Genomic DNA, 25,745 nt, shown 5'->3' with positions numbered 1-25,745 from the left:
GTCCATTTTTTTTTTTAATTTTTTTCTTAATAATTATTTTTTATTTTAATAACTTTATTATATTTTATCTTACTTTATTTTACTTTATGTTCTTTCTTTCTTTTCTTCTTCCCTCCTTCCTTCCTTCCTTCCTCCCTCCTTTCCTTCTTTCTTTCCCTCCTTCCTCCTTCCTTCCTTTCTTTCCCCTTCCTTCCTTCCTTCCATCCTTCCTCCTTCCTTCCTTCCTTCCTTTCTTCTCTCTCTTTCTTTCTTTCTCTTCTACTAATTCTTTCTTTCTACTTTATCTCCTTTTATTCTGAGCCATGTCGATGAAAGGCTCTTGGTGCTGCAGCCAGGAGTCAGTGCTGTGCCTCTGAGGTGGGAGAGCCAACTTCAGGACACTGGTCCACAAGAGACCTCCCAGCTCCACATAATATCAAATGAAAATCTCCCAGAGATCTCCATCTCAACACCAACACCCAGCTTCACTCAACGACCAGCAGCTACAGTGCTGGACATCCTATGCCAAACAACTAGCAAGACAGGAACACAACCCCACCCATTAGCAGAGAGGCTGCCTAAAATCATAAAAAGTCCACAGACACCCCAAAACACACCACCAGACGCGGACCTGCCCACCAGAAAGACAAGATCCAGCCTCATCCACCAGAACACAGGCACTAGTCCCCTCCACCAGGAAGCCTACACAACCCACTGAACCAACCTTAGCCACTGGGGACAGACACCAAGAACAGCGGGAACTACGAACCTGCAGCCTGCAAAGAGGAGACCTCAAACACAGTAAGATAAGCAAAATGAGAAGACAGAAAAACAAACAGCAGATGAAGGAGCAAGATAAAAACCCACCAGACCTAACAAATGAGGAGGAAATAGGCAGTCTACCTGAAAAAGAATTCAGAACAATGATAGTAAAGATGATCCAAAATCTTGGAAATAGAATAGACAAAATGCAAGAAACATTTAACAAGGACCTAGAAGAACTAAAGATGAAACAAACAACAATGAACAACACAATAAATGAAATTAAAAATACCCTACATGGGATCAATAGCAGAATAACTGAGGAAGAAAAACGGATAAGTGACCTGGAAGATAAAATAGTGGAAATAACTACTGCAGAGCAGAATAAAGACAAAAGAATGAAAAGAACTGAGGACAGTCTCAGAGACCTCTGGCACAACATTAAACGCACCAACATTCGAATTATAGGGGTTCCAGAAGAAGAAGAGAAAAAGAATGCGACTGAGAAAATATTTGAAGAGATTATAGTTGAAAACTTCCCTAATATGGGAAAGGAAATAGTTAATCAAGTCCAGGAAGCACAGAGAGTCCCATACAGGATAAATACAAGGAGAAACACACCAACACACATATTAATCAAACTGTCAAAAATTAAATACAAAGAAAACATATTAAAAGCAGCAAGGGAGAAACAACAAATAACACACAAGGGAATCTCCATAAGGTTAACAGCTGAACTTTCAGCAGAAACTCTGCAAGCCAGAAGGGACTGGCAGGACATATTTAAAGTGATGAAGGAGAAAAACCTGCAACCAAGATTACTCTACCCAGCAAGGATCTCATTCAGATTTGATGGAGAAATTAAAACCTTTACAGACAAGCAAAAGCTGAGAGAGTTCAGCACCACCAAACAAGCTTTACAACAAATGCTAAAGGATCTCCTCTAGGCAAGAAACACAAGAGAAGGAAAAGACCTACAATAACGAACCCAAAACAATTAAGAAAATGGGAATAGGACCATACATATCGATAATTACCTTAAATGTAAATGGACTAAATGCTCCCACCAAAAGACACAGATTGGCTGAATGGATACAAAAACAAGACCCATATATATGCTGTCTACAAGATCTTGACCCACTTCAGACCTAGAGACACATACAGACTGAAAGTGAGGGGATGGAAAAAGATATTCCATGCAAATGGAAACCAAAAGAAAGCTGGAGTAGCAATTCTCATATCAGACAAAACAGACTTTAAAATAAAGACTATTAGAAGTTACAGAAGGGTGGGAGGGAGGGAGACGCAAGAGGGAAGAGATATGGGAACATATATATATGTATAACTGATTCACTTTGTTATAAAGCAGAAACTAACACACCATTGTAAAGCAATTATACGCCAATAAAGATGTTAAAATAAAAAAAAAGAAGCTACAAAGAAGGACACTACATAATGATCTAGGGATCGATCCAAGAAGAAGATATAACAATTGTAATAACAATTACAATTGTATAACAATTGTATGTTGCTCCCAACATAGGAGCACCTCAATACATAAGGCAAATACTAACAGCCATAAAAGGAGAAATCGACAGTAACACATTCATAGTAGGGGACTTTAACACCCCACTTTCACCAATGGACAGATCATCCAAAATGAAAATAAATAAGGAAACACAAGCTTTAAATGATACATTAAACAAGATGGACTTAACTGATATTTATAGGACATTCCATCCAAAAACAACAGAATACATATTTCTCTCAAGTGCTCATGGAACATTCTCCAGAATAGATCATATCTTGGGTCACAAATCAAGCCTCGGTAAATTTAAGAAAATTGAAATTGTATCAAGTATCTTTTCCGACCACAACGCTATGAGACTAGATATCAATTACAGGAAAAGATCTGTAAAAAATACAAACACACGGAGGCTAAACAATACACTACTTAACAACGAAGTGATCACTGAAGAAATGAAAGAGGAAATTAAAAAAATACCTAGAAACAAATGACAATGGAGACACGATGACCCAAAACCTATGGGATGCAGCAAAAGCAGTTCTAAGAAGGAAATTTATAGCAATACAACCCTACCTTAAGAAATACATCTCAAATAAACAACCTAACCTTGCACCTAAAGCAATTAGAGAAAGAAGAACACAAAAACCCTGAAGTTAGCAGAAGGAAAGAAATCATAAAGATCAGATCAGAAATAAATGAAAAAGAAATGAAGGAAACGATAGCAAAGATCAATAAAACTAAAAGCTGGTTCTTTGAGAAGATAAACAAAATTGATAAACCATTAGCCAGACTCCAAGAAAAGAAGGGAGAAGACTCAAATCAATAGAATTAGAAATGAAAAAGGAGAAGTAACAACTGACACTGCAGAAATACAAAAGATCATGAGAGATTACTACAAGCAACTCTATGCCAATAAAATGGACAACCTGGAAGAAATGGACAAATTCTTACAAATGCAGAACCTGCCAAGACTGAACCAGGAAGAAATAGAAAATATGAACAGACGAATCACAAGCACTGAAATCGAAACTGTGATTAAAAATCTTCCAACAAACAAAAGCCCAGGACCAGATGGCTTCACAGGCAAATTCTATCAAACATTTAGAGAGGAGCTAACACCTATCCTTCTCAAACTCTTCCAAAATATAGCAGAGGGAGGAACACTCCCAAACTCATTCTACAAGGCCACCATCACCTTGATACCAAAACCAGACAAGTATGTCACAAAAAAGAAAACTACAGGCCAGTATCACTGATGAACATAGATGCAAAAGTCCTCAACAAAATACTAACAAACAGAATCCAACAGTACATTAAAAGGATGATACACCATGATCAAGTGGGGTTTATTCCAGGAATGCAAGGATTCTTCAATATACACAAATCAATCAACGTGATACACCATATTAACAAATTGAAGGAGAAAAACCATATGGTCATCTCAATAGATGCAGAGAAAGCTTTCCACAAAGTTCAACACCCATTTATGATAAAAACCATGCAGAAAGTAGGCATAGAGGGAACTTTCCTCAACATAATAAAGGCCATATATGACAAACCCACAGCCAACATTGTCCTCAATGGTGAAAAACTGAAACCATTTCCACTAAGATCAGGAACAAGACAAGGTTGCCCACTCTCACCACTCTTATTCAACATAGTTTTGGAAGTTTTAGCCACAGCTATCAGAGAAGAAAAGGAAATAAAGGAAATCCAAATTGGAAAAGAAGTAAAGCTGTCACTGTTTGCAGATGACATGATACTATACATAGAGAATCCCAAAGATGCTACCAGAAAACTACTAGAGCTAATCAAAATTAATGCACAGAAATCTCTGGCATTCCTATACACTAATGATGAAAAATCTGAAAGTGAAATCAAGAAAACACTCCCATTTACCATTTCACAAAAAGAATAAAATATCTCGGAATAAACCTACCTAAGGAGACAAAAGACCTGTATGCAGAAAATTATAAGACACTGATGAAAGAAATTCAAGATGATACAAATAGATGGAGAGATATACCATGTTCTTGGATTGGAAGAATCAACATTGTGAAAATGACTCTACTACGTAAAGCAATTTACAGATTCAATGTAATCCCTATCAAACTACCACTGTCATTTTTCACAGAAGTAGAACAAAAAATTTCACAATTTGTATGGAAACACAAAGGACCCCGAATAGCCAAAGCAATCTTGAGAACAAAAAACGAAGCTGGAGAAAGCAGGCTCCCTGACTTCAGACTATACTACAAAGCTACAGTAATCAAGACAGTATGGTACTGGCACAAAAACAGAAGGATAGATCAATGGAACAGGATAGAAAGCCCAGAGATAAACCCACGTACATATGGTCACCTTATCTTTGATAAAGGAGGCAGGAATGTACAGTGGAGAAAGGACAGCCTCTTCAATAAGTGATGCTGGGAAAACTGGACAGGTATATATAAAAGTATGAGATTAGATCACTCCCTAACACCATACACAAAAATAAGCTCAAAACGGATTAAAGATCTAAATGTAAGGCCAGAAACTATCAAACTCTTAGAGGAAAACATAGGCAGAACACTGTATGACATAAATCACAGCAAGATCCTTTTTGGCCCACCTCCTAGAGAAATGGAAATAAAAACAAAAATAAACAAATGGGACCTAATGAAACTTCAAAGCTTTTGCACAGCAAAGGAAACCATAAACAAGACCAAAAGACAACCCTCAGAATGGGAGAAAATATTTGCAAATGAAGCAACTGACAAAGGATTAATCTCCAAAATTTATAAGCAGCTCATGCAGCTCAATAACAAAAAAACAAACAACCCAATCCAAAAATGGGCAGAAGACCTAAATAGACATTTCTCCAAAGAAGATATACAGATTGCCAACAAACACATGAAAGAATGCTCAACATTATTAATCATTAGAGAAATGCAAGTCAAAACTACAATGAGATATCATCTCACACCAATCAGAATGGCCATCATCAAAAAATCTACAAACAATAAATGCTGGAGAGGGTGTGGAGAAAAGGGAACACTCTTGCACTGCTGGTGGGAATGCGAATTGGTACAACCACTATGGAGAACAGTATGGAGGTTCCTTAAAAAACTACAAATAGAACTACCATATGACCCAACAATCCCACTAGTGGGCATATACCCTGAGAAAACCATAATTCAAAAAGAGTCATGGGGCTTCCCTGGTGGCGCAGTGGTTGAGAGTCCGCCTGCTGATGCAGGGGACACGGGTTTGTGCCCTGGTCCAGGAAGATCCCACATGCCGTGGAGCGGCTGGGCCCGTGAGCCATGGCCGCTGAGCCTGCGCATCCAGAGCCTGTGCTCCGCAACGGGAGAGGCCACAACAGTGACAGGGCTGCGTACCGCAAAAAAAAGAAAAAAAAAAAAACCAAAAAGAGTCATGTACCAAAGTGTTCATTGCAGCTCTATTTACAATAGCCCAGAGATGGAAACAACCTAAGTGTCCATCATTGGATGAATGGATAAAGAAGATGTGGCACATATATACAATGGAATATTACTCAGCCATAAAAAGAAACGAAATTGAGCTATTTGTAATGAGGTGGATGGACCTAGAGTCTGTCATACAAAGTGAAGTAAGTCAGAAAGAGAAAGACAAATACCATATGCTAACACATATATATGGAATTTAAGAAAAAAAAATGTCATGAAGAACCTAGGGGTAAGACAGGAATAAAGACACAAACGTACTAGAGAATGGACTTGATGATATGGGGACGGGGAAGGGTAAGCTGGGATGAAGTGAGAGAGAGGCATGGACATATATACACTACCAAACGTAAAATAGATAGCTCGTGGGAAGCAGCCGCATAGCACAGGGAGATCAGCTCAGTGCTTTGTGACCACCTAGAGGGGTGGGATAGGGAAGGTGGGAGGGAGGGAGATCCAAGAGGAAAGAGATATGGGAATATATGTATAACTGATTCACCTTGTTATAAAGCAGAAACTAACACACCATTGTAAAGCAATTATACTCCAATAAAGATGTAAAAAAAAAAACTCATCAAACTGCATATTTTAAATGGATGCATTTTATCATATGCAAAATTTACTTCAATAAACTGTCAATTTTTTTTAAGGGTGAATTCCATTCTACTATCTCTAAGGACAGAGGATCTGTTTTGCCTGAAAGCCCAAAATCCACCCTCAGGAAGACCATACCAGTCTGATGGGGGGAGGCATATGGCCCTGATCATGATCTTCCTTGCCCACCTACAAGAAGATCAGACTTGCAGCTCTACAACCCAGTAGCAAATAAAGTTTGTCACCTTCCAAAATATGTGTTCATGACAAAAATAAATTAGGTCAATACCCTCTCACTATAAAAATTACTGCAGAATCCTTAGTGTCATTTACAGACATATATTCTGTTTGATCCAGAGTCTGAAAATTCACAAGCACTCGCCTCTAAGAGAATATCTAAAAAATGGCAGAGCATTAAAAAAAATCCCTCTGTTCCTCAGATCCAGTGTCCCTCATCCTAGATCTTTTAAGGCAGCCATAGAGGCAATGACTGGTTTGCCAAGTCAGACTTTTAGCCAAGTACTGTGTATATCTCATTCTCCTGGCTGCCCAGCCACAGTCCCCCACAATGTTGGGGAAAGCCTCCACATAAGTCTGGGGAAAGGCAGAGCCTGCTTCTTACTATATAAAAGCTCAAAACACCATATAATCAAGCAACTATCTGGAGCCAGATTACTTGAGTTCAATCCCTGGCTCCTCCACATACTAGCTATGTAAACTTCCTAAAATTCTCTTTCCTCATCAGTAAAATGATAATAGTATTGTGCCTACCTTACGATGTTGTTGTGAGGATAAAATAAAATATAAAGTACTTAGAAAAGTATCTGGCATATAATAAGTGGTATATAGGTTACATTATAATTATTTGTTTCCCAAGCTCTGGGGGCACTGCCATATGACCTTGGCTCTGCCAAATCAAAGGCACTTGCCCCAGACCTGGAATCAGAAACTAGCGATAACAAGAAAGAGGAATGATGAGGAACTCACTCTGGGGCAGCCACAACTGTAGTGAGACCAAATGCCTTCAGCAGTGGCCACAGCACCAGGGGCAGAACCCAGTCACCAGAGCTAGTCACCAGAGTCCTGGCAGTGCGAGGTGCTAGGGCCAGTGCTAAGCAATGGCAGCGACAGTGCCCTCACTGAAATCGTGCTGAACTGTGATTTGGAGCATACTCCCAGATAGGAGCATGCATACTGGTTTTCCAACCTTCCAGTAAGCTACATCAGATCCTCTTAGCAAATGTCTTTTCTATGTAAGTGAGCTGGAGTTGGTTTCATTTGCTTGCAACATAAGAGCCTGACAGCTGACCTGCAAAAAGTGGATAAATGTGAAAAGGTCTTATATTATCTTTATGAGTGCTTCTGCATACCAAGTGATAACTATGAAATGGTCTAGAAACTTTTGAGAATGTTAGTGAACAAGTTAGCTATGGCACTTGTTTGATACCTTCATGATTCCCTAATCTAATATGCCAATAATAACCAAAAAGCTGACCTTAATTAACTACCTTGTACATGCCAGGCACTGTGCTAATAATAAGCACATTACAGGAAATATTTCATTTAACCCTCACAACTGCCCTGTAAGGTGGATAAGATTTTCCCAATGTTACAGATGAGAAAACTGAGGGCTAGGAAGGTTAAAGAATTTAAATAATGTATCCTCTTGCAAATGGAGCCCTACCAGAATAGTAAGAGCTAACAATGAGTACATACCAAGTGTCAGGCACTGTTCTATACGTTTTTCACATACTAACTGATTTAATTCTAATTATGCATTAACTCATTCAAACCCACCACAACTCGCAAACCTAGATACCATTGTTATTCCTGTTTTACAGGTAAGAGAACACAAAGATTAAGAAATGTGCTTAATGACATGCAGCTAGCAAGTGATGAACTGGGATTCAAATCTGGCAGTCCGGCTTCAGAGACCTTATTTTTAACCTCGACATTATACTGCCTCCCTAAAGGTGACTGAAATACATCAATGGGCCATGCCAACCAATATATATGCCTTCAGATATTTATGAGTCAAACATACTGCTTTCTTGATGTTGACTTGTACCGTTGTTCCTTCTGTTTCCATATCAACCTGCGCTACTCTAACTGTGCTACTTGTCTTAATCTGACCCTTCACTTCCAACAATTCAAGATGGAAGCAACAGCCTCCAATTATATCATTATTGCTGCCTTTTGCTAATAACAGAGCCCTAGAGACAGCTGTGACCAGGAACTTCCTACTCCTAGCTGTGGGAGGTTGCAGAATTAAACTAGGACATCTGGGAATCAGGAGCTTCAGGATATGGACTAAGCCTGATGCTGCAAATGGCATCAGCTGCCAGAAAATATGCATGTTATTATTGATCCTGATAACTCCTTGGTTAGCAATTGGGGTCAATTTTAGTACCCATCCCCCCAAACAACATCTAGGGACATTTCTGGTTGTTATAGCTGGGGATGGTGTGCTACTGGCTTCTTGAAGGTACAGGCCAGGAATGTTGCTAGAGGTCCTACAATGCACAGGATAATCCCCCACAATAAAAAATCATATAGCCAAATATGCCACAGAGTCAAGGCTGAAAAACTCTGTAAATAGCCTGATGCTATAAACTGCTTCTTATAATAGCAGGCCCAATGGGTCTTAATACTTACTCATTTTATCAAATTACCCAAGACATTTTTCACAGAAGTAGAACAAATAATCCTAAAATTTATATGGGACCACAAAAGAACCAGAATTGCCAAAGCAATCCCAAGGAAAAAGAACAACGCTGAAGGCATAACCCTCCCAGACTTCAGACAATACTATAAAGCCACAGTAATCAAAACAGTGTGGTATTGGCACAAAAACAGACACATGGATCAATGAAACAGAATAGAAAGCCCAGAAACAAACCCATACACCTATGGTCAATTAAGCTTTAACAAAGGAGGCAAGAATGTACAGTGGAGAAAAGACAGTCTCTTCAGCAAACGGTACTGGGAAAGCTGGACAGCCTCATGTAAATCAATGAAGTTAGAACACACCCTCACACCATACACAAAAAAACTCAAAATGGCTTAAAGACTTAAATATCAGACATGACACCATAAAATTAGAAGAGAACACAGGCAAAACATTCTGACATAAATTGTACCAATGGTTTCTTAGCTCAGTCTCCCAAAGCAATAGAAACGAGAGCAAAAATAAACGAGTGGGACCTAATCAAACTTATAAGCTTTTGCACAGCAAAGGAAACCATAAACAAAATGAAAAGACAACCTACGGACTGGGAGAAAATATCTGAAAATGATGTGACCAATAAGGGCTTAATTTCCAAATTATACAAACAGCTCATACAACTCAGTAACAAAAAAACAAACAACCCAATCAAAAAATGGGGAGAAGACCTAAGTAGACATTTCTCCAAAGAAGATATACAGATGGCCAACAGGCACATGAAAAGATGCTCAACATCACTAATCATTAGAGAAATGCAAATCAAAACTACAATGTGGTACCACCTCACACCAGTCAGAATGGCCATCATCAAAAAAATCTACAAACAACAAACGCTGGAGAGCGTGTCGAGAAAAGGGAACTCTCCTGCACTGTTGGTGGGAATGTAAATTGATACAGCCACTATGGAGAACAGTATGGAGGTTCCTTAAAAAACTAAAAATTGAGTTGCCATATGATCCAGCAACCCCACTCCTGGGTATATATCCAGAGAAAACTATAATCTGAAAAGGTACATGCACCCCAATGTTCACAGCAGCACTATTTACAATAGCCAGGACATGGAAACAACCTAAATGTCCAGCGACAGATGAATGGATAAAGAAGATGTGGTGTATATATACACAGTGGAATACTAGCCGTAAAAAAGAATGAAATAATGCCATTTGCAGCAACATGGATGGACCTAGAGATTATCATACTGATGTAACTCAGAAAGAGAAACACAAATACCATAAGATATCACTTATAAGCAGAACCTAAAATATGACACAAATGAACATATTTATGAAAAAGAAACAAACTCAGAGACATAGAAAACAAACTTATGGTTACCAAAGGGGAAAGGGGGTGGGGGAGGGATAAATTAGGAGTTTGAGATTGACAGATACAAACTACTATATATAAAATAAACAACAAGGTCCTCAGTATAGCACAGGGAACTACATATAATATCCTGTAATAAACCATAATGGAAAAGAATATGAAAAAGAATATGTATCTATATGTATAACTGAGTCACTCTGCTGTACACCAGAAACTAACATAACATTGTAAATCAACTATACTTCAATTAAAAACAAAACTTACTTTAATGTCATAAATGTAACCCATTTCAAAGCAAGACCAACTGCACTGGGGGAGGATAACTCCCCCATGCCCTCCTTGGGTGCACCACTTAACACTATCCATCACTCCAGAGAACTTTCTCAACACTGCAATAGCTATAACATGGCTCATAACACTGCTGATAGTCTGACCCCTACCCACTTCTCCAGCCACTTCTCACACCATATTCTTCCCTAACTTTCTCCGTACTGGCCAACTAAACGTCTGCTCACTTCATGGTGCACAGTAACCCTTCTCCCTGTAAATTCAACTCCTAGTCTATGGTCTTTTCTGTAGCTGCCCAAGACCAAAGCTAAAAGAAAAAAGCTCACGTAATTTTTCCTGGCACTACTTATGTTTTTCAAATCCTGAAAATATACCTTGACATTAACATTATAAAAGGCTTTACATTTGACAATCAGCGTCTATGGGTGAACACTTAATGGAAAATAAAAGATTCAACATTAACAAAAATTCGCCCAAAGACTAAGAATCTATCTTAATAATGCAAGAGAAGGATACTGGAAATAAGTTTCTTGATGTTATCAATATATTACATTATGAATGGTAAAACCTAATTTCTAAAATGCTTATTAGAAAAAGATAAAAACTTTCTAGAAAGGATGTAAAAGAACTTGTCTTAGCCTTAATCAGACTTCTGAAACAATACAAGGCATCACATCTTCTAAAACACACATATTTAACATTGTTCGTTAATCCAATTTACCACTGAGCTGGTAAAAATAAAGTAGTATAATAATAAGCTTAAAGTTTTTCCAATTGTTTCTTACATCTACCATTTTTTTAAAAAAGTTATTTGAAAATTCATTGAAAAGCACTATGAAATATTTCTAATGCTCAGTAAGTATTTTGTTCTGCTATCAGGTAGTTCTTCTAATTTAAAGGACTGAATTCTTAATTTCAGTCAAATCTAGACAAAAGAGCAGTGAATAAACAGTGTGGGGAAAAAAAAAGAAAAGAAGGGAAGCTACAAATATTCAACTCTAATTGTTCTAGTTATGGTTTCAGACAATGAAGGTCGCAGTGCTTAGTGAACTAATTATGTATGTCAACAGAGACCATATTTTGTTCTAAAACCAAAAAGCACAAATGCCTTCTGTGTCAGATGAAATTATTTAGATTTTTGCTTGCCTACAAAAAAAGAAAGCGATTCCATTAAACTCATAATTCAGTCTTTGAAATTTCCCCCTATATTAGTAAAAATATGACCTTTAAAAACTGGTTAATGTATTTATAGCAAAGTTAATTTAACATGGTTCAAAAGTATTAGGTGAATAAGCCTACCCGTGAGGTCTCAAGATAACTAACCAAGGTGTCAGGAGACACAGATTTAAGGGCCAGCTCTGCCACTTTTTTATAAGTTTACAGAAGTCACTGTACTTCCCTAAGTTTCAATGTCCTCATTTATAAAATGAGATTCTTAACTTCACCTATATATCATACAGCTATTATAAGAATCAAATATGAAACTGCTTGGCAAACTGAAAACGTTATAAAGATGTTATAATTATAGCACACTGATTTCGGCTAAGGACAAATATTGGAGTGGTCCCATCAACACTAGCATTTACCAGCATAGCTACTCCTCCTAACTGTCACTATGGGTACCCTAAATACATTTCTCTAAAACAGAACAATATCAAGACAGAGCTGAAATATGGTTACAAATGTTATCATCTTTGGCCAAGTTCTTTTTTTTCCCTTCTTGGCAATTTCATGATGTTAAAAGGAAGATGATCCTACATAAGGATGGATAAAGCAATGTGGTCAAGTCCAAATAATTACTGAATCTGGATGATTAATATATGGTAATTCATTTACCACTTCACCTTTATTTCATACGTTGCAAATTTTTCTTAACTGATGTTTTAATCTACTAGTATCAACACCTATTTGTCTTAGATTTTCAACCGCTTGCTACTCGAATACTGCATTTCAGGTCTCCCAAGTTTCTCACCTTCTGCCTGTCATTCTCATTTCTGGGTCAAGCCAATCTTAGCCACTAGCTACCACTTGAACCGCATTTCCTCCCACTCTTCCCTCACTGACCCTCAGTTCCAGCCAGAGTTCTCACTGCTATTCCTCAAACATACCAATCTTATTTTTGCCCTTGCCTTTGCTCTCTCTGGAAGGTTCTTACTCCCAGATTTTCACATGACCCTTCCTCATTTCATTTAGGTTTCTGCTCAAACAGAAAGGGCCTTCCCTGACCAACTGATGTAAATTAGCACACTTCATCACTCTTTAGCCCCTTATCCTGCTTTACGGCAGTAAAGACTACTTTACATTATATTATAAAATAATTTATGCATATGTTATGTATATATTTAACATGTCTGTCCCCCTCCCCAATATGTTTACAACATAAAAGCCAACTCCTCCGGACACTCACAATCCTTCCATGACCTGAACTATGTTCTTCCCACTTATTATGCTTCTTCAGATACCCTATTAAATCAAACTTAATTACTCACACTTCCCCATACACGTCTCTCAATTTCCTTTCTCTACGACTCAGCCCAAGCTGTGACCATCATCATCCACATACTCAAATTCTACCCACACTGTAAGAAACAGTTTAAACACCACCTTTACTGATAGTCCTGGCTGATACTCCTCTGAACTGCCACAGTTCTTCATCGGTACCACTCTAAAGGCATTATTATTCTACATTTTATTTACTTTAAAATTTCCTCTAATAATCAACATGCAGCTTGAGTGCAGGATCTAAATGAATTCACTTTTAGACCTCTGGGTTACTTACATAAAAGAGGAATGGAAATATTTGTATTTTTTTTCTTGGATATTAGAAGTAAGTATATGTATTAGTGTTACTGTATCAAAGGGCAGACAGAAAAGGAGAATTCATGCAATAATCCTAAGATACACTAATAAATACCTAACACAACTACTTTGCTTTCTTTCCTTTTTTATTGTTGTTAAAAATACACTTGTTTTCCCAACTTCCTTGCTTCCATCTTTACATAATTTTTTCTTATTAAGTTTCTTACATTTACTCATCTTTCCCACTTTTCTTTGGGTTCAAATCATAGCTCTTTTCCTCATCAGCCATGTTAACCCTTCCAGGTCTCTGTTGCCTAATCTATAGAATGAGGGAGAAAACCTCAGCTGCAAGCAGGTTATTATAGTATTAAATGAGATAATATATCTCATAAAACCCAGTATAGTGCCTGGCACCTAACAGGCTCTCAGTGAATGGTGCCTATTTGGCTATTGTTTCTTCTACAGATATAGAAGCTGCAGATTTTAAACACATTTCAGGGTGTAAAGTTTGAAATTTAAAAAAACAAAATCCACCTTTTTCTGCTCTAATCAAGACTGGAATAGAGTACAAAGCAAGCCAAGCTCACGTTTTCTTCTTTTTAATTCAAAAAGAAAACAAAACCCAAACAACTGATGTCATAAAAAAAAATGAGAAGAAGAAAGCGTTTTTATAGTCACTGATAGGATGGATATCCTAATGAAAACATCATTTGATTGAGAGGAAATCGCCTGGATTCTGCAATTAACTAGCTGAGTGATCCTGCACAAAGGCAATTCACCTGACAGAACCTAAAATGAACCTTAAGTCCCTTCTTGTTCAGGGTTGATACTGTTTTTGGCTCAGTTCAAAATGCTGGAGTTTTTGTTGTTGTTGTTTTGTTTTGCTCTTAAAGAAATGAAAATTATCATCCAGGTCATCATATTCTATTCCTAAGAAACCAGTATCCATATATCATTTATACTAGTGGTGTGAGGATTAATTCATTCTTCAAACTGACCATCAGTGATGTGCCAACCTCTGCTAGGATTAGCCTGAATTACTGAAAAGTCCAATGTATAGAACATTTAATTAAGAGTTAATGACCATAATATATAGAGAGTTATAATAGATTAAAAGAAGGGACTTCCCTGGTGGCACAGTGGTTAAGAATCTGCCTGCCAATACATGGGACACAGGTTTGATCCCTGGTCCAGGAATATCTCACATGCCGCGGGGCAACTAAGCCCACATGCCACAACTACTGAGCCTGCGCTCTAGAGCCTGGGAGCCACAACTACTGAGCCCACGTGCCACAACTACTGAAGCCCGCACACCTGGAGCCCGTGCTCCGCAACGAGAGAAGCCACCGCAAATGAGAGAAGCCCACGCACCACAACGAAGAGTAGTCCCCGCTTGCAGCAACTAGAGAAAGCCTGCACGCAGCAATGAAGACCCAACGCAGATAAAAAATTTAAAAATATAAATATATATACACATATATTAAGAGAAGAACTCTTATAAGCAAATCTGACCCCAAAATGTTTTCATCAAGGATACTGAAAAACGAAGATTTAAGTTAGTAGAATAATAATACTGATAAATGGGGAATTTTTAAGTTACAGAATATTCCTAAATCCTACTTTGGTTAACTGCAAACTCATACAATGCTTTTAAATTTGGGTATAAATTCAGATTATACTCATACACCTGGCCCTTTTTTTTTATTATTACAATATTCCCTGTGGATGCTGCACATTTGGGCATGGCTAAAAACACAGGGAATGCCTAATATGAATTATAAGGTTAATTTACAGACAAATTTGAACAATTATTTGGCAGTGGATTCCTTCAGATCACTGTCATCAGCCTTAACTCTCCTGAGCAGATTTCTAGTTTAGCATCTATTGGTGTGACATTCACATAGAAGAAACTCACAGTGGTAAACCACAAAGGGAATACTTTCATTTATTATGATGAGTCCATCACTGACAGGGCTGCCAATCCTTCCTGTAGTTCACAAGCATTAAACTTCCTCTGACCATCTCTCAACAGTATAGATTCAGAGATCTGATCATAAAAAATCAAATCCATGAGTTAAGACAAATACGGTATACATAATTCCCTAGGTTCTCAGAACTAAATATAACTACAACACTGCTTTGACAAATGGTAAACAGCCAAACTATTTTATTTTTATTTTATTTATTTATTTATTTATTTATTTATTTATTTTTGGCTGCGTTGGGTCTTTGTTGCTGTGCACGGGCTTTCTCTAGTTGCGGTGAGCGGGGCCTACTCTTTCTTGCGGTGCGTGGGCTTATCATTGCGGTGGCTTCTCTTGTTGCAGAGCACGGGCTCTAGGCACGCAGGCTTCAGTGGTTGTGGCATGCGGGCTCAGTAGTTGCAGCTCGCGGGCTCTAGAGCACAGGCTCAGTAGTTGTGGCACACGGGCTTAGTTGCTCTGTGGTATGTGGGATCTTCCCGGACCAGGGATCAAACCCGTGTCCCCTATACTGGCAGGCAGATTCTTAACCACTGCACCACCAGGGAAGTCCCAGCTAAACTATTTTAAATCACAAAGAATCCTGAATCCTTCACAGATAATACATATTTTGCCAACCAGAACTCATCTTTGACTTTTGGGCGAAAAATAAATTATCCAGCTCTAAACCCTACATTAAAGTCTGTCACACAGACTCAGCATCTTGGAGTGATGATGAAACACTGTGGCTAGCACTATGCCCACATACACAGTCGGCAAACTGGTTCAGAAACACTGCAACTGGAGCTGGAAGAACCCATGTTGTGTTCCAGCCTTGCCGGCTACTCTAACTCAGGCACTACCTCTGTGAAAGTTAAATATGATCAACAAATAAATGGGGGAGATAATGGTTGTTCTACTTGCCTAACTGAATTGTATCAAATCAGTCTAAGGATCAAGGCGGGACAATTATGAAAGTGCTACTCTGTAAATCTTTAAGCACTATAAATTTGAGAGATGTTACTAGGATTAGGTGTTCAAAAAAGCATCTGATGACTTGAATTCAATATAAAATTAACTTCTTAACATCTTTCTACTCTAATGAGCTAGAACAGTGGTTCTTAGGTGGTATATATTAGAATCACCTGTAGAATTTCCAAAAAGAACACACACACACACACACACACACACACACACACACACACACCTTGGTGTCTATCACTACAGACTCAGATTTAGTGAGTCTGAAGTAAAGTCCAGAACTCAGTATTTTTTTTAAACACTACATTTGGATTCTGATGCATAATTAACTAGAGAGAGAATATGGGAGTAGGTGAGCGCAAATGTGAACCAATTACCACTGTTATTTCAACAGAAACTTCATTTCATATTTAAACTTAAAACTATAGTTCGACCAGACTTTTACGTTGATTTTTATGGGACAGGTATACTCTAAAATTTCATATGCCCAAAGGCAAATGTTAACTTACTTCCAATTATGAAGAAATAGCTCTCTCTCCTCCCACCCCTTTCCTGTGTCTATGTGTGTAGAAGAGTTTATTTAGAATGGCACATATTTAGACAGACTAAGTTAATTTGGATAGTCTAAATTTGATTGATATGGGTTGACTTTAAAAAAAACAATATAAATACCACCCATTCACCTCAGAATTAGACTTGACTTCTTCTGTGGCTGGTTTAGATGTACCAAGAGTTGTAGTATCATTGCTGCAGTCAGACATACCTAAAAGTAAAATGTGTTAAGCACACATTAAATAATTTAGTTAAAAGAGCTATATCACCTTACCGATATTCTTACAAATATTCCACAACATAAATCATTTATTTGCAGTCAGAATTTGTTTTGCAAAACTATCTATAACCACATGAGTATCTATTGATTATAACAGATAAACAATTCTAAGAACAGACAAAAATTCAGGAAAAATTTTTATGCAAAATGTAAAAACACATACCTCAGTGACTAAAAAATAATTTCATAAAATCATTTTAGATATGAAACAATTTAAAAGATCAGAGTGTCAACTTGATTTGCTAGATGAAAAAACTGAGGTCAAAAATGTCAAAATATCCAAAGATAAAGCCAAAATATTAGTTATTCATGGCCTATATAAAATCAAAGTTTCAGAACAGAACTCAGACATCTTCCAACTCTCTGACCAGTGCTCTTTAGTACCGATAACAGATGTGACTGCTCATTGTTAAAGTCAAACACTATACTCAGATTTCATTCAATAAAACTTTAATGTGCTATTTCTGCTTCTAACTTATTCAACAACATTTAGAGAATGCCAACTACATGTGAAGAATTCTGCTAGGCACTAAGGAGAAAGAAAAGTAAAATCTAATTCAGGTTATAAGAGCATAATGCCCTCCATATCTGCAGGTTCCAATAAAGATCAAAAATATTTGAAAAAAGAATTCCAGAAAGTCCCAAAGAGCAAAACTTGAATTTGCCATGCACCAGTAACTATTTATATAACACTTACATTATATTATAAGTAATGTAGAGAGGATTTAAAGTATATGGGAGGATGTGCATAGGTTATATGCAAGTACTATACCATTTTATAAGGGACTTGAGCATCTGCAGATTTTGTTATCTGTGGGTGTACTAGAACCCATACCCCATATATAGAGAGGGCGACTGTACTCTGAATCTAATCAAGGAGACAGATAAATAAGTACAAAACACCATATTAGGTACTATAATGTACAGAAGCAAAGTTTTACTCATGAAATACAATGGAGGGAACAATTTTATTGTTCACAAATCAAATCCAATACCCCATTAAGAAAATAATACAACATGAACAAGTGGGATTTATTCCAGGAATACAAGGCTGTTCAATTAGGAAAGCTATTAATATATAATATATTCATAAATATAAGGGGAAAAAACATGGTTTTCTATGTAGATGTTGAGAAATCTATTGACAGAATTCAATACCCATTCATAATTCAATACTCAAGGAAAAAGGAATTAAGGGAGATGTCTTCAACATGATACACGCTTTAATCCTACAACCATTATTTTATTTAATAAAGAAATAACAGAGGCATTTCCACTACAACAGGAACAATGCAAAGGAACCCACCATTTCTGCTACTATTCAACACTGAACTAGAGGTATTAGCCAATCCAAGTAGACAAACCAATTAGAAGAATAATAGGTAAAGAAGTAAAACTATTTCTTTTTGCAGATGATATGATGGTACACCTGAAAAACTCCAAAGACTCAACGGTAAAACTAACTAAAAATTAAAAGAATTCAGTGAAAAAGTAGGATAAAAAATTAACATACAAAAGGAGTTTGGGATTAACATATACACACTACTATACACAAAATAGATAACCAACAAGGACCCACTGTATAGCACAGGTAACTATACTCAATATTTTGTAATAACCTATAAGGGGAACGAATCTGAAAAAGAATATATATAATATAATATATATATGAATCACTTTGCTGTACACCTGAAACTAACAGAACATTGTAAATCAACTATATTTCAATTAAAAAAAACTCAACAATTTTTGAACTGTTATTGAAAAACAATAATCAGCGGACATAAAGGCAGAGAAAAATCCCGTTTACAATTACAACAAAGAAGATTAAACACTTAGGAATAAATTAAACAATGTATAAAACCTATATGAGAAAAATGTTTAAACACAACTGAGAGACACTAAAGACTGAGCAAATGAAAAGACATCCTGTTATCGGCTATGATGACATTATAAAGAAGTCATTTCTCCCTTAGTTAATTTACAAATTCAGTGCAATAGAGAAAAATATAACAAGCTAAATTATACAGTTAGATAAGTTATACTAAAGTTGATATGGAAAAATCAAACATGCAAGAGTAGTCAGGAAAACACTGAAAAAGGAAACTCACAAGGGGACTAACTTTGTCAGATGTTAAAACATACCATAAAGTATCTATACTTAAAGCACTATGGTACTAGCACATGAATAAACAAAGAGACCAGAATAAAAAGTCTAAAGTTAGACCAAATATATACAAACATTTAATATATAACAAAGGTGACATTTCAAATTGCTTAATTAAAGATGGGCTTCTCAGTAAATAATGCCAGGAAAACTAGGTAGCCATTTGGAAAAATAAAAAATTAGACCACCACACACAAGAATAAACTCCAAATAGATTAGGAATCTAGATGTAAAAAAATGAAACCATAGATGAACTGTTAAAAGAAAACATAGATGAATTGTTCTTTAAACTTTCTAATTCTAAGAATCTAGAGATAATTTTAAAAATTGATTAATTTGACTAAATAAAGATATTTTAAAAATTGTATAACATAAGCACTATAAACAAAGAAAAAAGACAACTGAAAAACTAGGATAAAATATTTACAACAGGGGCTTCCCTGGTGGCACAGTGGTTAAGAATCCATCTGCCAAAGCAGGGGACACGGGTTCGAGCTCTGGTCCGGGAAGATCCCACATGCGCAGAGCAACTAATCCGTGTGCCACAACTACTGAGCCTGCGCTCTAGAGCCTGTGAGCCACAACTACTGAAGCCCATGCCCTGCAACAAGAGAAGGCACCGCAACGAGAAGCCTGTGCACCGCAACGAAGAGTAGCCCCCGCTCACCGCAACTAGAAAAAGCTGGTGCTCAGCAATGAAGACCCAGTGCAGCCAAAAAAAAAAAAAAAATTTACAACATATGCCACAATAGGTTAATATCCCTAATATATAAAGAAGTCTTAAAAACAAAGGGGAAAAAACCAAAACCAGATAGAAAGCAGGAAAAAGACATGAACAGACGATTGACTAAAAAAGATTAAAATGGTCTCCAAAATATAAAAAATGATCAAATTCACTCATAATTAGAGAAATGCAAGTTAAAACAACACTGAGATACCATTTCTCATCTATTAGACTAGCAAAAAATTTTTTAATGTAACAAAACATTCTGTTACTGAGGATGTAAGGAAACAGGCACTCATATACATTGCTGATAGGAACACAAATTTGTACATCCATTCTGGAAGGAACTTTGGTAATGCCTAACAAAATCACACATGTACTCACCTTTGAAACCAGCAATCCCATGTCTAGAATCCATCCCAGGAATACATCTCCAATTAATACAAAAATACTTACACATTGCAGCATTCTGCATAATTGTAAAATTTTGGGAAGAGCCTAAATGTCTTTACATAGGAAAATGGCTGAATAAACTATGACACATCCAGACAATGAAGTACTGTGCAACTGTTGAAAAAAATGAAGATCTCTATGATATACTGTAATTTCCAGGACATAGTGATAAGTGAAAAAAGCAAAGCCCAAAAATACCTATGGGTATGCTGTCTCCATATAAAAACAAAGAGGATACATGAAAATACATGTTTCTGCTCATTGGAACAAAAGAAATACAAGAAGAATAAACCAGGAACTAAAGAGATAGGTTACCTACAGGGAGAGGTGGGAAAAGAGTGTAAAAAAAAGTAGGAAATGGGAACAAAGTAGCAGGAATATGGAAGGAGTGACACTTCTCTGAATATATAGTTTTAAATAATTCTGACTCTTAGAACCATAGAAATTTTCACATACCCTTCATAAAAAAAAAATAAAACCAACCAGGATTTGAGAGGAATTCAAACAGTAAAAAATCACTAACACATGAAACCAACTGTATTAGAAATGAATAACCCAGGAAAGGGAAGGGGGAAGCAGGGAAGGGGGAAAGGGGAAAGTGGGGCAAAGGGAGATGGGGGCGGAGAGAGAGAAGAAGGGGAGGGGGAGTAGAGGGGAAGGGGAGGGAAAGGAAGAGCAGGAGAAAAGAGTATCTTGACTGGACACCATGAGGCTAAAGACAAAAAGAATTATACACAAATTCTGTTAATATAGTTAGTAAAAGTATTTCTCACGGGGTATAGGTTAGTAATTCTTAAAGTACTTTATGTATGTAACAGAACAGAACAAATACGTAAATAGAATGTAGATATTGAGAATTTGGTTTCTCACTGCTAGAGAAAAAAGTAATAAAGAAAGGAGAAATGCTAAATAAACCCTGTGGTACTGGACTGGAATCAGAGTTATCAGTATAAACACATGGTTTTTAATATGTGTGTGTCCGTATTCATGTATATATATTTGTTATACACATACATATGCATGTATGTATAGGTTTCCTAGCTTTGTCCACTGAGAGGACCTAGAAGCAGTGATACCCAGTAACTATGAGTACACTTGGTGCTCAAATCTTGGTCTCTAAACACCATTCTCCAATAAAAGGAACCACAACTCTTAAGGAAAAGTGGTTGATTCTAATACTGGGGCAAGGAAAATACAAGAGGAGCCTGGGACATTTTTCTGGTGTCAGAAAACAAGAAAAAATTCAAAAGAGGACAGGGGATTGTCGAAAGAAAAAAGGACCCAACCTGAAGGCCCCTAATGGCCAATCCTGAGACATCTTGAGCAACAAATAATGACAATACTGAATTGAAACTCCTAGAATAAAACAAATATTAATGAATCCATACTGATAGAAATAAATAATCAAATAAATAGGTAAATGGGGGTAAAGTAACAATTCCTCACAACAGAATCTCAATTAATAAACACAGAAAAGAAAGAGAAAACCAGAACTCTCCACCAGGCAAACATCACAGTAATAAAGTGTTGCAGAAAGATTCACTGATGGATGCTAAAATTAGAGAGCAAAAGTTTGACGAGAAACAGCATTTACATAATCTCCAATATCTCCCACAAGGTACTTAACTGAAAAAAGAAAGACAGTTAAGTGGAGAAACTCACAGTTCACAGTGAAGAGACTCAGCAGATCTAACTTAACTAAGTGATTAATTAATCACCAGTAGTAAGACATATCAAGAGCATAATCCCTGATACATTGCACTGAAAAGGACAACATTGTTTTTTGTGGTATTCTTCCCCCAAATGCATTAACTCAGTCCAATCATGAGAAAACACTGGACAAACCCAAACTGAGGAACATTCTACAAAATAACTGACCAGTTCTCTTCAAAGTGTCATGGTCATGAAGACCAGGAAAGTGTGAGAAACGTACAGATTGAAAGAGACTATGGAGAAATAACCAAACTCAATATGGGTTCCTAGTCAGAATCCTGCAGCAGAAAAAGGACAGTTAGTTGAAAATTTGGTGAAATTCCAATAAGGTCTGTAGTTCAGTTAATAATATTATACCAATGTTAATTTTCTATTCTTTTTTTTTAATATAAATTTTTTTTTTTTTTTTTACTTTTGGCTGCGTTGGGTCTTTGTTGGTGCACACAGGCTTTCTCTAGTTGCAGTGAGCAGGGGCTACTCTTCACTGTGGTGGCTTCTCTTGTTGTGCATCATGGGCTTCAGGCGCGCGGGCTTTAGTAGTTGTGGTGTGCAGGCTCAGTAGTTGTGGCGCACGGGCTTCATTGCTCTGTATGTGGGACCTTCCCAGACCAGGGCTCAAACCCGTATCCCCTGCGTTGGCAGGCGGATTCTTAATCACTGCACCACCAGGGAAGCCCCTAATTTCTTATTCTTATAATTATATTATGGTTATGTAGGACGTTAGCATTATGGGAAGTAGGGTAAGGAATATAAAGCAACTCTCTGTACCATTTCTGCAAGTCTAAAATTAGATCAAAATAAAAGTTTTTAAAGAACAGTAAGGAATGCTGAGCAAAGGTAGAGGAATTACCCTTAGATAGAAGGAGGAAATCTCTTCCTTAGATAGAAGGAAGAGTGAAAGAAGGAAGGAACCCATGGAAATAGTGAGGAACGGAATGGAAAACAGAAGAATGTTAAGGCAGTTCATTTTTGCTGTCTTCTACTTTCTTGTGAAATAGTTATCATCTGCTCCCCTGTATTCATCAGTAGCGCCAATTAGCAAAATATATCATTATCATCCAGCTCAAGAAAAGACCAAATGATAGCTTTAGAATGGGGCTGGTCACCAGGAAGACCAAGCCATGATTAGAAGTTTGGAACTTTCAGAGGTGAAAGGGGCTAGAGGAGTTAATAACTGATAATGCGTCAGTGAGGAAGCCTTCACAAAAATCCCCGAACTATGGGGTTTGGAGAAATTCTGTGGTGAACACATCCATGTCCTGGGATCATGGAACACCCCAACTCACAGGGACAGAAGCTCCTGTACTCAGAATGCTTCCAGATCTTGCCCAATGTCTTTTCCATCTGGCTATCTATCCTGTATCCTTTATCATATCCTTTACTATATAATAAACCGATAAGTATTAAAAAAAAAAAAAAAGACCAAATAACTCCAAGCAGATTGGGAAACAGGGAATCGAATTTCTGAGAATTACGGAGTCAGGTACTAAGTCTGTGTTTTATTCATATTATTTAAATGCTCTTACCTTCACATTTTTTAAAAGTTTATTTGTTCATAACTTTAATAATGGACACACATAGGGAATGACAACAAGATTTAAAGTTAATGACTTACTCACTGAACTTACTGTGATAATCACTTCATGACGTATGTAAATCAAATCATTATGCTGTACACCTTAAATTTGTATGTGCTATATGTCAATCATATCTCAATAAAACTGGAAGAAAAGAAAAACTTATAATTATGGGAAACCAAAAAAAAAAGTTAATGACTTGCAGAATGTGCTGTTTAAGATACATGTGTTCTGATCTTTACACGAATTTAAAGTTATCTTTAAATTTGTCTTCAAAATAAAATGATAAATCATTATTACAAAACTGCCATCAATGTTGAGGCTTCACAGACTGGTTTATACTTGAGGCCAAATATGCCTCAAGTCATCTCTGGGGCTCTACTTCCATAAATCAGCCAGGGGTATTCATTAACTAATGAGTGTAAGAACCAATGACCAATAAAGTGAATTACTAATTAACATTTGTAAAAAAAAAAAGTATAACTAATATTACCTGAGGTTTATAATTTATCCAACTTTTTGGAGTTGTTTTTGATTTATTATCAAAATCACATTTTGTTTTCTATAAACTGAATAGACTAGATCTATTCAGTTTATAGAGGGAAACTATATAAGAACTTTAACCAGAATTTAATGAGGGAGAATTTTATATCCTACAACTGTTAAGTGCATTTAACGTCTTTCCAAGGACCCAGGAAAGAGAGGGCAGGAGGTAAGAGACTTGCCAGGATCCTAGAAGATAAGAAGAAACAAAATACTCCATGGATACCAGAAAAGAAAAAACTGCATTTACAATCTCCATGAGTTAAAGATTCAGAATTATAATACTAAAGGATGAACGTTGAATAGAAATTATAACATGAGCACATTTCAAATTAAGGTACTCACATATCACAGGGGATCTGAAATGGTATGCTCAAGGCACAGGAGAGCAGATACAAACAGGATAAACAGAGCACATCATAGTGGAATGAGAATTTACACTTCTAAATGAAAATAAGTATGCTGTTATGGAATCTAAAACAAAATTCACTTGAATAGAAGACACATAAGCCGTCTAAGAAATTTCTTGAATTTTTATGATGAAATATGAATCTCCACAGGAATATCTGAAGAGTTATTCTTTCTAGGGGTACTTCAGTAAAAAAGCTGGAGAAGTACTATAAATAACTTTGATGTATGGGAGTAAGGAGCTCTGACTGGAACTCAAGGACAATGCTAGGGAGGTAAATACAGAAAACTGAGGGCAAAAAGTAGCAAAACTTGGGCTTGCTTTGGTCTGAACTTGTTTAGCTTCTCTAGACTGGGTATATTACTGATTTCAGAGACTGGTTAGAGATTAAAGAAAATGGCTCTATTTCTTTCACTCAAATATGTCTATCTTTTCTTGCTCATAGATAAACAGGAAGAGAATGGTAAGATTTGTTTTAATTTCATAATTCAATATTAATTTTCAAGTTGAACTGACTTGTTTACAGTAAAAAATTTAGAGTTAAAATACATAGTGACTACATTAAATAACTATATATGCTGAGTGAAAAGTAGTATCCAAAATACATTAGTTTTCTGTTTTGGTCAAAACAATTTAAAATAGTGGGGTTTTTTTATGATGGTAGTTTCCTTAACATGGAGGAAAGATCCTTTTCCCTATTGTCAATGCAAATGATACTAAACTGAAAATGGTTTACCACACAATATGTTCAAAGTATATTACATTTTCTTTCATAAGTAGAATAATCAAGAGTAAGATAAAGAATCATCCACATTATACTGCTGTCTTTATGTCAACAACTATCTGGTATCTGTAAAAGCTATTTTGTTAGATACTCCTAAATCCTTTTAGACAGTGATAAATTAAGTTCACGTTGCTCA

The 25,745-nt window shown here is 36.6% G+C and overlaps 1 protein-coding gene across 12 annotated transcripts in view; it reads right to left on the bottom strand.

The window, feature by feature from the left end:
- ARFIP1 (ARF interacting protein 1) overlaps positions 1-25,745 on the bottom strand; it is a 135,014-nt gene that overhangs the window by 99,698 nt on the left and 9,571 nt on the right. For 8 of the 12 annotated variants that reach the window (XR_003435038.1, XR_003435039.1, XM_027117211.1 and 5 more), the window contains exon 2: positions 17,091-17,170. The exons of the other annotated variants lie outside the window; for them this stretch is intronic. Coding sequence is in view for 6 of the 8 variants with exons in the window: in XM_027117211.1 (XP_026973012.1) it covers positions 17,091-17,168 (78 nt within the window). In the remaining 2 variants the exon portion in view is untranslated. The remainder of the gene's footprint in view (positions 1-17,090; positions 17,171-25,745) is intronic. 12 annotated transcript variants of the gene reach the window in all.

Source organism: Aethalodelphis obliquidens, unplaced genomic scaffold (genome assembly GCF_003676395.1).
Source record: "Aethalodelphis obliquidens isolate GAN/ISIS:26980383/991018 unplaced genomic scaffold, ASM367639v1 scaffold17, whole genome shotgun sequence".
Lineage (NCBI taxonomy): Eukaryota > Metazoa > Chordata > Mammalia > Artiodactyla > Delphinidae > Aethalodelphis > Aethalodelphis obliquidens.
This window is presented reverse-complemented; position numbering and strand designations above follow the sequence as displayed.